At 36.0% G+C, this 12,158-nt stretch overlaps 1 protein-coding gene across 3 annotated transcripts in view; it reads right to left on the bottom strand.

Moving 5' to 3' along the window:
• The window catches only part of DBT (dihydrolipoamide branched chain transacylase E2), a 44,774-nt gene that overhangs the window by 22,780 nt on the left and 9,836 nt on the right, over window positions 1-12,158 (bottom strand). The window contains exons 3-4 of one of the 3 annotated variants that reach the window (XM_082452439.1): window positions 9,816-9,891; window positions 7,967-8,148 (exon numbers count right to left, since the gene is read on the bottom strand). The exons of 1 other annotated variant lie outside the window; for it this stretch is intronic. In XM_082452439.1, the coding sequence (XP_082308565.1) occupies window positions 7,967-8,148; window positions 9,816-9,891 (258 nt within the window). Of the gene's footprint in view, window positions 1-6,911; window positions 7,050-7,966; window positions 8,149-9,815; window positions 9,892-12,158 lie in introns of those variants that run through there. One more of the 3 variants, XM_082452440.1, reaches the window with a different exon arrangement.

Genomic DNA, 12,158 nt, shown 5'->3' with positions numbered 1-12,158 from the left:
GGTTTGTTGTCAAAATATATTAGTTTGCATTTCTAAAACTTTATGTACATAGAATCATACAGCATGTTCTCTTTTATGTCTGGCTTCTCTGACTCAGCATAATTTTTCAAGATTCATCCATGTTGTACAGGAAATTAATTTTTGTAAAAAATTATCTAGAAAAAATATACCCCCTCCTGAAAAACTTCTGTGATTTTATAATTTGCTATATCAAGACTTATTAAGTTGGATTTCATTGGAGATACCAAAAGAAACTCTAAAAAGTAAAATTCTAAGAAATAAAAGGAAACAATAAAACCCCCCACAAATCCCAATTGTTCACTTGTTCATATACAGTCAGAACCTGGGAATCCACACGTTCTGTATTCATGGATTCAACCAACTGCTGATCGAAGATATATAGAAAAAAAAAATGTATGTAGGTTATATGCAAATACTACACCATTTTATACAAAGGACTTGAGCAACTGCAGATTTTGGTGTCCATTTGTGTGTGTGTGTGTGTGTGTGTGTGTCTGTCCTAGAACCAATCCTTTGCAAATACCACAGGATGACTATAATTTGCTTTTGTGGATGGCCTAGATAGGTATCTAATCTGGTCTACAGCACTTGACTGGGTATTCTAATTTACTGACATCCACAATAATGTTCAGCATCTTTGGTTGTCTCAGTTTATGCCAAGAGTATAATTCTTTCCTTTCTAGGTCTTAACTGATGAAAGAAAAATCTATATCTATTATCTTGTTGATCTATCAAAATAATTCTGTGTTTATTTCAGGTAATTTTTAAAGGTAAATTCTTTTTTGTTTTTAATATTCCTAAATCATGCCTTTCAATAGAAACTTGGAGTCAAGATAATAGGAAGCACCCCTAGTACCCAGATTATGGTCTCTTATTTATTCCACATTAAAAGGAACAAGAGGCCCTCAAGGAATGGATAATTCCAGGTCTGGGGCAGGAAAAGTATCAATATAACGTGAGTCCCAGATCATCTTCTTGTGCCAAAAGCAAGGAAGGTTTTGAAAAGTAACAGTGTCACGTTAAAAGAACACACAGAAGCCACCTTGAAATGGTCACCACTCTTAATGATTTGAGCATTAAAAAGAATTATTATAAAAACATCAGGTCAAATGAAATATAAAAAAAGAGAATGTTGGAAAAATTAATATCACCATTTGAAGGGCCTATTAAAGTAACTCCTTATTTTAATAATTGGTAAAGAAAGACTGGAATGTCTTTCCAGTAGGAACTGTATTTCATAGTAACAAATAGCCCCAATTGATGAAGGAAGGGATAGCTCCACTTTACAGAATAATGCCACCTAATAATGTTAAAGGAATCCAAAAATCATCATTCTACAACCACTAAAACAATTGCTGATTTAGGCAAGGATTCTCAGATGATATTATAAACTACTTATATAGTACCAAAACATTACAACATCGATATCTCTCAGGTTGCAAAGGGAAAAACATAACTGTACAATGGAAGGGCAAGGGTATGGTTATCCTAATTCCATGTTTAAACTTAGCATCACTACACCAGGTCATCCAGACGTTATTTGTGTCCTGATATGGAGAAATATGAAGTACATAATATTTCCATGATGTAGATTCTAGCCAAAATATTTAACTGGAACCTAGCCTTTAAAACTTACTTCTAGTTTACAGGAAATATAAAGAAGAGAGTAACAAGTCAAACACCACCATGAAGAAGCAACAAGTCCAAAAGATGTGACATTCTGCAAAAAAAATGGCACCATCTCTTCAGCAAGTCAGTGTCATGTGGGGAAGTAGATGCCAGATTAAAAGAGACCAGGTGCAATTTGTAGTCCTGTACTAGACCCTAGCTTGAACAAACCAGTTGAAATTCCAAGGACATTTTGGTGGCAATTGGGGAAATTTAAATTTAAATATGGTGTGACTACCAGATAAAATGAAAATGTATTGTCATGAAAACATGTAGAGTCATTAACTAAGCAAACACATTAGAATATACCAAATACAAGTCTGGTTAAAAAAATACCAAAATGCAAACAAAAATTAAATTCAAAGAAAAAATATTAAAAACAGCAAGGAAAAAGCAGAAAAATAACATACAAGGGAATCCCCATAAGGTTATAGCTGATTTCTCAGCAGAAACTCTACAGGTCAGAAGGGAGGGGCAGGATATACTTAAAGTGATGAAAAGGAAAAACCTACAACCAAGATTACTCTACCAGCAAGGATCTCATTCAGATTCAACAGAGAAATCAAAAGCTTTACAGACAAACAAAAGCTATGAGAATTCAGCACCACCAAACCAGCTTTACAACAAATGCTAAAGGAACTTCTCTAAGTGAGAAACACAAGAGAAGAAAAAGACCAAAAAAACAAACCCAAATCAATTAAGAAAATGGTAATAGGAACATACATATCGATAATCACCTTGAATGTAAATGGATTAAATGCTCCAACCAAGACACAGACTGGCTGAATGGATACAAAAACAAGACCCTTATATATGTTGTCTACAAGAAATCCACTTCAGACCTAGGGACACATACAGACTGAAAGTGAGGGGATGGAAAAAGATATTCCATGCAAATGGAAATAACAAGAAAGCTGGAGTAGCAATACCCATATCAGATAAAATAGAGTTTAAAATAAAGACTGTTACAAGAGATAGGAAGGACACTACATAATGATCAAGGGATCAATCCAAGAAGAAAACATAACAATTATAAATATATATGCACCCAACATAGGAACACCTCAATACATAAGGCAAATTCTAACAGCCATAAAAGGGGAAATCGACAGTAACACAGTAACCGTGGGGGACTTCAACACCCCACTTACACCAACAGACAGATCATCCAGACAGAAAATAAATGAGGAAACACAGGCTTTAAATGACACAACAGACCAGATAGACTTAATTGATATTTTTAGGCCATTCCACCCATAACCGGAAGAATACACTTTCTTCTCAAGTACACATGGAATGTTCTTCAGAATACATCTCATGTTGGGTCATAAATCAAGCCTTGGAAAATTCAAGAAAACTGAAATCATATCAAACCACAATGCTATGAGATTAGAAATCAATTACAAGAAAAAAACTGTAAAAAACACAAATACATGGAGGCTAAAGAGTGTGCTACTAAATAACCTAGAGATCACTGAAGAAATCAAAGAAGAAATTAAAAAACACCTAGAAACAACTGACAACAAAAACACGATGATCCAAAGCCTATGGGATGCAGCAAAAGCAGTTCTAAGAGGGAAGTTTATAGCAATTCAAGTTCACCTCAAGAAACAAGAAAAATCTCAAATAAACAATCTAACCTTACACCTAAGGTGTAAGCAACTAGAAAAAAAAGAACAAAGAAAACCCAAAATTAGTAGAAGGAAAGAAATCATAAAGATCAGAGCAGAAATAAATGAAAGAGAAATGAAGAAAACAATAGCAAAGATCAATAAAACTAAAAGTTGGTTCTTTGAGAAGATATACAAAACTGATAAACTTTTAGGCAGACTCATCAAGAAAAAAGGGAGAGGACTCAAATCAATAAAATGAGAAACAAAAAAGGAGAGATTACAGCTGACACTGCAGAAATACAAAGGATCATAAGAGACTACCACAAGCAACTATATGCCAATAAAATGGACTACCTGAAGTAATGGACAAATTCTTGGAAAGGTACAACTTTCCAAGACTGAACCAGGAAGAATTAGAAAATGTAAACAGACCAATCACAGGTAATGAAATTGAAACTGTAATTAAAATCTTCCAACAAACAAAAGTCCAGGACCAGATGGCTTCACAGGCAAATGCTATCAAACATTTAGAGAATAGTTAATTCCTATCCTTCTCAAACTGTTCCAAAAAACTGTGGAGGGAGGAACACTCCCAAACTCATTCTACGAGGCTACCATCACCCCGATACCAAAACCAGGCAAATATCACACACACAAAAATTACAGACCAATATTGCTGATGAACATAAATGCAAAAATCCACAACAAAATACCAGCAAACAGAATCCAACAGCACATTAAAAGGATCATACACCATGATCAAGTGGGATTTATCCCAGGGATGCAAGGGTTCTTCAATGTATGCAAATCAATCAATGTGATACACCATATTAACAAATTGAAAAATAAAAACCATATGATCATCTCAATAGATGCAGAAAAAGCTTTTGACAAAATTCAACACCCGTTTGTGATAAAAACTCTCCAGAAAGTGGGCATAGAGGGAAACTACCTCAGGATAATAAAGGCCACATATGACAAACCCACAGCCAACATCATTCTCAATGGTGAAAAACTGAAAGCATTTCCTCTAAGATAAGAAACAAGACAAGAATGTCCACTCTCACCACTATGAATCAACATAGTATTGGAAGTCTTAGCTTTGGCAATCAGAGAAGAAAAAGAAATAAAAGGAATACAAATTGGAAAAGAAGAAGTAAAACTGTCACTGTTGCTGATGACATGATGTTATAAATAGAAAATCCTAAAGATGCCACCAGAAAACTACTAGAACTAATCAATGAGTTTGGTAAGGTTGCAGGATACAAAATTAACGCACAGAAATCTCTTGCATTCCTATGAACTAACAACGAAAGTTCAGAAAGAGAAATTAAGGAAACAATCCTATTTACCATTGCAACAAAAAGAATAAAATACCTAGGAATAAACCTACCTCAGGAGGCAAAAGACCTGTAATCAGAAAACTATAAAACACTGATGAAAGAAATCAAAGATGACATAAACAGATGGAGTGATATACCATGCTCCTGGATTGGAAGAATCAATGTTGTGAAAATGACTATACTACCTAAAGCAATCTACAGGTTCAATGCAATCTCTATTAAATTACCAATGGCATTTTTTACAGAACTAGAACAAGAAATTTTAATTTGTATGGAAATACAAAAGACTGCAATAGCCAAAGCAATCTTGAGAAAGAAAAATGGAGTTGGAGGAATCAGGCTCCCTGACTTCAGACTATACTACAGAGCTACAGTAATCAAGACAGTATGGTACTGGCACAAAAAGAGAAATACAGATCAAGAGAACAGGATAGAAAGCCCAGAGATAAACCCATGCACATAAGGTCACCTTATCTTTGACAAAGGAGACAAGAATATACAATGGAAAAAAGACAGCTTCTTCAATAAGTAGTGCTGGAAAAACTGGACAGCTACATGTAAAAGAATGAAACTAGAATGCTCCCTAACTTCATACCCAAAAATAAACTCAAAATGGATTAAAGACCTAAAGGGTAGAATAGGGAGGGTGGGAGGGAGACGCAAGAGGGAGGAGATATGGGGATATATGTATATGTATAGCTGATTCACTTTGTTATAAAGCAGAAAGTAATACACCCCTGTAAAGCAATTATACTCCAATAAATATGTTAAAAATAAAATAAAATAAAATAAATAAATGTAAGGCCAGACACTATAAAACTCATAGAGGAAAACATAGGCAGAACACTCTATGACATAAATCACAGCAAGATCCTTTTTGACCCACCTCCTAGAGTAATGGAAATAAAAACAAAAATAAACAAATGGGACCAATTAAACTTAAAAGCTTTTGCACAGCAAAGGAAACCATAAACAAGACCAAAAGACAACCCTCAGAATGGGAGAAAATATTTGCAAAAGAAGCAACTGACAAAGGATTAATCTCCAAAATATCCAAGCAGCTCATGCAGCTCAATAGCAAAAAAACAAACATCCCAATCCAAAAATGGGCAGAAGACCTAAATAGACATTTCTCCAAAGAAGATATACAGATGTCCAACAAACACATGAAAAGATGCTCAACATCACTAATCATTAGAGAAATGCAAATCAAAACCACAATGAGGTATCACCTCACACCGGTCAGAATGGCCATCACCAAAAAATCTACAAACAATAAATGCTGGAGAGGATGTGGAGAAAAGAGAACCCTCCTGCACTGTCGGTGGGAATGTAAATTGATACAGCCACTATGGAGAACAGTATGGAGGTTCCTTAAAAAACTAAAACTAGAACTACCATATGAACCAGCAATCCCACTACTGGGTATATACCCTGAGAAAACCATAATTCAAAAAGAGTCATGTACCGCAATGTTCATTGCAGCACTATTTACAATAGCCAGGACATGGAAGCAACCTAAGTGAATGGATAAAGATGTGGCACATATATACAGTGGAATATTACTCAGCCATTAAAAGGAATGAAATTGAGTAATTTGTAGTGAGGTGGATGGACCTAGAGTCTGTCATACAGAGTGAAGTTAAGTCATAAAGAGAAAAACAAATACCGTATTGCTAACGCATATATATGGAATCTAAAATAGTGGTACTGATGAACCTAGTGGCAGGGCAGGAATAAAGACACTGACATAGAAAACGGACTTGAGGACACAGGGGGAGAAGGGGAAGCTGGGACGAAGTGAGAGAGTGGCATGACATATATACACTACCAAATGTAAAATGGATGGCTAGTGGGAAGCAGCCGCATAGCACAGGGAGATCAACTTGATGCTTTGTGACGACCTAGAGGGATGGGATAGGGAGGGTGGGAGGGAAGGCTTAAGAGGGAGGGGATATGGGGATGTATGTATACATATAGCCGATTCACTTTGTTGTACAGCAGAGACCAACACAACATTGTAAAGCAATTATACTTCAATAAAGATGGGGAAAAAAAAACCCAAAATGCATATGTACATGTGCCTAGAAAAATGTCTGGAATGACATACACTAATGTGTTAAGAGTGGTGATTAATGAGTTGTAGGAATGTGTTTTCATTTTCTTATTTTTGTTTTTCTGCATTTTGTAACTTTCTACAATGCACACATCCTGTTTTTATAATAATAGAAATTAAATAAATAATAGGAAGGTTTTAATAAGTTACCTTCCAGCTTTTGGAGGCAACATGTTATAGCTGAAAATATTCTCGACAAAGACTCAGGACATCCGATTTCTAAATTTGGCTTTGTCACTGCCACTGGGCAAATTACCCAATGATTCTTCATCCATTAAACTGGAATACCTCACAAATAAGAATAAATAAAATATTAAGTGTGAAACATTGTATAAACGATAAAGTGTGACTATGATATTAGTATTATATTATTGTACAGACTGCAGGACTAAGAGTCAGCCAGCCACTCTAATTCAGACTCCTTCTAGACTTCCAAATTACACTACTGAAATATCTTTATCTCAGCACTTCCAGATAGATTGTGGGCTTAGGGTTGCATCACAGACTCTGCTCCCCCTGCCCCCACATCAAAGCTTCCTAGATGACATAACCTTGGTGTATCACAACAATGCCAAAGGGAACTTCTGATGTAGAGAGCCAGCTATGTGCTACCATAGGGACAGCGCACTGTTTTAATTTTCCAGTAACGTTCTCATAACGAATTCCCTTTTGTCAGGACATCTACTGCTTATAAGTCCTATGGTTGCGGCTGCTTCTGAATGCTAGTTTCTTTGCTTCTCATTCTGATTTTCCTCCTTTTGTCTTCTACTTCTCTTTAAGAAATTTGGCTTTCATAACCATCACCAATAAGAGTGTGTTTCGGTTTTCGTATCAGCAGCAAACAGAGCAATCCCATTATGTGAGATTTAATCTTTGCATATTCCAAGTTTTATTAGTGACCAGTGTTTAAAGCTTGAACCTTTAATTCCCAAGAGAGCTTGTTGCTTCTGTGAACACCAAGGTTTCCAGAAGGTAGGCCTCCAGATAAATGAAGTATTACTGTACATGTTTTTAACATGGTAACTGGTCAAAAGATAATCATGCATCACAGAGTACCTTTCCTATTTTCCTGATTTCAGCTTCTAAACCCCCCAAATCAAATCCTGTAAGTTGTTAAAAGTAAACTCCACTTTCAATTGGTACCCAGTGACAAAAGGACAGCAGTGATCAATTTGGCAAAATAGATGAACATATATATACAGTACCTTTTAAAGCTTCCGTTTCTATGTCTACTAATGGCTTTCCCACATAGGCAATATCGTCTAGATTATAATATAGTTTTTTAATGACTCCATCGTAACGACTAGTGATAGTAACAGAAGCTTTATCACTTTGAACTTCACAGATGCTATCAAACTGAGACACTGTATCTCCTTCTTTTACATACCTAAAAGAAAAAGATGTAAGACACTTTTACATGAGGAATAATACAGATCATCTTAACAATATAAATGTTACACTGAATTAGATCAGTATCCATCGAGCCCAGCATTTGGTCCCAGATAGTATACCAAAGAATGTTTCAGAAGAGACTACAGTGACTTCCAGAGGCTCTTTGATGCCTATTCAAGAAATATAAAAAATTTCAAAATAATTAAAAATTCATAGACCTATAACCCCAAGATTTAATTAATTTGTCAGGTTTTCTGCCTCAAATATGAAAAATGTATTTTAAAAGTGTTATTTCCTTTTATTGTCTTAGGCTTTATCAAATTTTAATGATGCCTATTATTTCTAGAATTAAATTTTAAAAATTGATATCCTCAATATACATCCTTTTTAATTTCATGAATTTTAGTTTGAGTTCTTAGTCTTTGTTTCTAAGATGGCTAATAAGTTTCAGATTCAGGTTCTTCTGACCTGAGGTCATTGCTCTTTCCTTGATCCCACAATGCAACAGCTACAAAATCATAAAGTACATTTATGTTATTATAGTTCTCTTCTAACCTACAAAGCAATTATAATGAGAACAGCAGGGAAAGAATGTTCAGGTGGCTGAATCAGATTTTTGAAAGGATCTTTAACAGTATACAATTGTGGGAGAGAATCTATTGACTCACCTTAACTGTTACTTCTAGAAATCTTTGAAAATTATTTCAGTACCCAGAGGTGTTTCCTTTTTTTCCAGAAAGGGATAGAAGGATGACTAAGTAAAGAGCTTTTTAAGTTTTGTTTCAAGCCTTTTTTTTTAACATCTTTTTAACCTTTCGAAAATTATTTTTTGATTCATGCCTTTTGGTTTAATATTGTAACCTTTTCTAAAAATATAGGCAAACTCTCAGGTAATGGTGAGTCAAATGTACTTGCATTCTTTTTTTTTGTTTGTTTGTTTTAAGACTTTTTTTTTTAATTAATTTATTTTTATTTATTTATGGCTGTGTTGGGTCTTCGTTTCTGTGCGAGGGCTTTCTCTAGTTGTGGCAAGCAGGGGCCACTCTTCATCGCGGTGCGCGGGCCTCTCACTGTCGCGGCCTCTCTTGTTGCGGAGCACAGGCTCCAGATGCGCAGGCTCAGTAGTTGTGGCTCACGGGCCCAGTTGCTCCGCGGCATGTCGGATCTTCCCAGACCAGGGCTCGAACCTGCGTCCCCTGCATTGGCAGGCAGATTCTCAACCACTGCGCCACTAGGGAAGCCCCTTGCATTCTTACTGAAGTCATTTTTGGTAAAGAGACCTTAGACTACATGATTATTTCAAAATAGTTTGGAAAAAAGCTCTAAGTTCATACAGTAAATGCTTTTCAAAACACATGGTCATACCAACTTAATATTTTTTAGTGGCAAATTTCTCTTTTTTAGCTGAAGTGAGGGGTGGGTAGTGAAAAAAATTTTTAAATGAGGAAAAAATAATCCTTAATAAATTACATTGAATAAAATGCCATACTGTAGGATGAATTGTGCCACCAGCATATTGGCAACACAAACTAGATTTACCTTATTGCTTTAAAAAAATCATTATATGTTACAGAAAGAGATGTCTCAATTTAAATAGATTTCTACTTATTTTTACTCAAATTATTTTTATATTTACTTAAAAAATTTTTCAGAATAACTTACCATTCTTTAACAGTTACTTCTCTAATCCCTTCACCAATGTCTGAGAGTTTGAACTGAACAATCTGTCCCTGTAGAGCTTCAAAGACAAATGAGAAATGATCTCATTAAATATGTAATGTATTGCTAATAGACAGATGCTTTGACATCTAAAATTAGAAAATATTCTCAAGCAGAGGCAGAAATTTTTCCATTTTTATAGATTTAAAAAGCATTTTATAATGTTTAAAAGCATAACCATCATTCATAACCACCCAAGATTTATATAAATTATTCAGTGACACAGACCTATTGATATTGCCACAGAACTGACATTTTCCAATTTCCAAAATAATGTTCTTTTATAAGGGTATAGGAGGCCCTTCCAACAAATGAGATTTTGCAATAATAGTGATGAACAGATAATAGGACAAGATATTAGACAAAGGGAGGTTCAGCTGGATCTCCTTGTTTCATGTTATGAAACTATAATAAACATCAATGGCCTGCTTTTAAATCTCTTTTGACTTCATACAACTCTTCTCATTCCCAGTGTGTAAAGATCAGGCAGATCCATACCTAGAAGACTTGGAAAATCCTTATTCGCCCAAATGATGTTCTACCAACTTCTTAAATTTTAGTCTTCTATTTTCTCTTAGCATTTTTTTACTCCTTTTCAAATTTCTACACCCTCTTTATAACTTAGATGCCAATGATAATTTATGGTAATTATTCCCAAGACAGAAAGTACGTATGGATCCTCTCACTTTTCCAAACTAACAAATGGCTCTGAAGTGACTGAAGAGCGCTCCTCTATCTTTAAACTACTATTAATCAAAATTGCTTATAAAATATACAACAAGCTGATTAAGGTAGGAAATTTTTCTTTAATAAATATGAGGAGATTAGTAGTTAAGAAATACAGTTTTGATACGGAGGTCCTAAGCACCTCTTGTTTCCTCTCTAGTAAGTTGGGCCCTCTCATAGCCTGCTGCTCATAGTACAAACTGGAACCTTTCTGAAAAATAGTTTGGCATTAAGAATCAAAAACCTTAAAAAAAAAAAAGTCTGTTTCTTTGACTCCATAGGTAATTTTACTTTTAAGATTTTCTTCCTTGAAGAAATAGAGAGGTACACGAAGATTTCTGCTCAGGAATAGTTATCATAGAGTTATAGTAAAGAATTGGAAACCAACTGAAGTAATCAAAAAATGGCAAGTAAGTACACCATGGCACCTCTATACGAAGCAATATTATGCGAGGAACAGCATGTGAAAGGGCATGGGAATACGATAGTATACAGCATGGTTAGGGAATGACAAACACTTCCGTACAGCTGAGGATAGGCTACGTGGCAAGAAATCAGCCCAGATTTAAGGCTTTGTGCCATGATGAGGTGAGGTGTTTGGAACATATCCTAGAGGTGATTAGGAACCAGTGGTAAATAATTATGGTCATTAATTCTTTGCAGCTGTTCCCATTAGAGGTAGAGTTTATCCTACCACTAGTTAAATCTATGCTGGCCTATGACTCGTTTTGACCAATAGAATGCAGCAGAAGTAAAGTTGTGTAGGTTCTGGAGTGCAAGCCTCACAGGACCTCGCAGCCTCCACTTTCTCCCTCTTGGAATGTGCCTTGAGATCCTCTGTTCTAGTCTACTGGAGGATGAGACACACCACGTGGAGGAGAAATGAGATGCCCCAGCTAAAAACCAGCACCAACTGTCAGACATATGAGTAAGACCATCTTGGACCTTCCAACCCAGATGACTGTGTAGCTGAATCCAGTTGCATTAGTGAGCCCAGGTGAAACCAGCAAATGACTGTGTAGCTGAATCCAGTCACATTAGTGAGCCCAGGTGAAACCAGCAGATGACCTTGTAGCTGAATCCAGTCACATTAGTGAGCCCAGGTGAAACCAGCAGATGACCTTGTAGCTGAATCCAGTCACATTAGTGAGCCCAGGTGAAACCAGCAGATGACCTTGTAGCTGAATCCAGTCACATTAGTGAGCCCAGGTGAAACCAGCAGATGACCTTGTAGCTGAATCCAGTCACATTAGTGAGCCCAGGTGAAACCAGCAGATGACCTTGTAGCTGAATCCAGTCGCATTAGTGAGCCCAGGTGAAACCAGCAGAGGAGCCACCCGACCAACCCACCCCCAGAATCCTGAGGAACAATAAATCATTGTTCCTTTAAGACACTAAGTTGTGGGGAAGGTTATTATTCAGCAATTAGCTGATAGGAGTCCCATCTACAATTTCAGACCTATAATTTTATATCTATAATTTTAGAGAAAAATGTCTCTGGCAGGAGTGTGATGGAAAGGACTGGGGGAGGGGTGGCAGAGAAAGCAGTTAGGAGGCTAT

This window comes from Balaenoptera physalus, assembly GCF_965194825.1.
Source record: "Balaenoptera physalus genome assembly, chromosome: 1".
Classification (NCBI taxonomy): Eukaryota; Metazoa; Chordata; class Mammalia; order Artiodactyla; family Balaenopteridae; genus Balaenoptera; species Balaenoptera physalus.
This window is presented reverse-complemented; position numbering and strand designations above follow the sequence as displayed.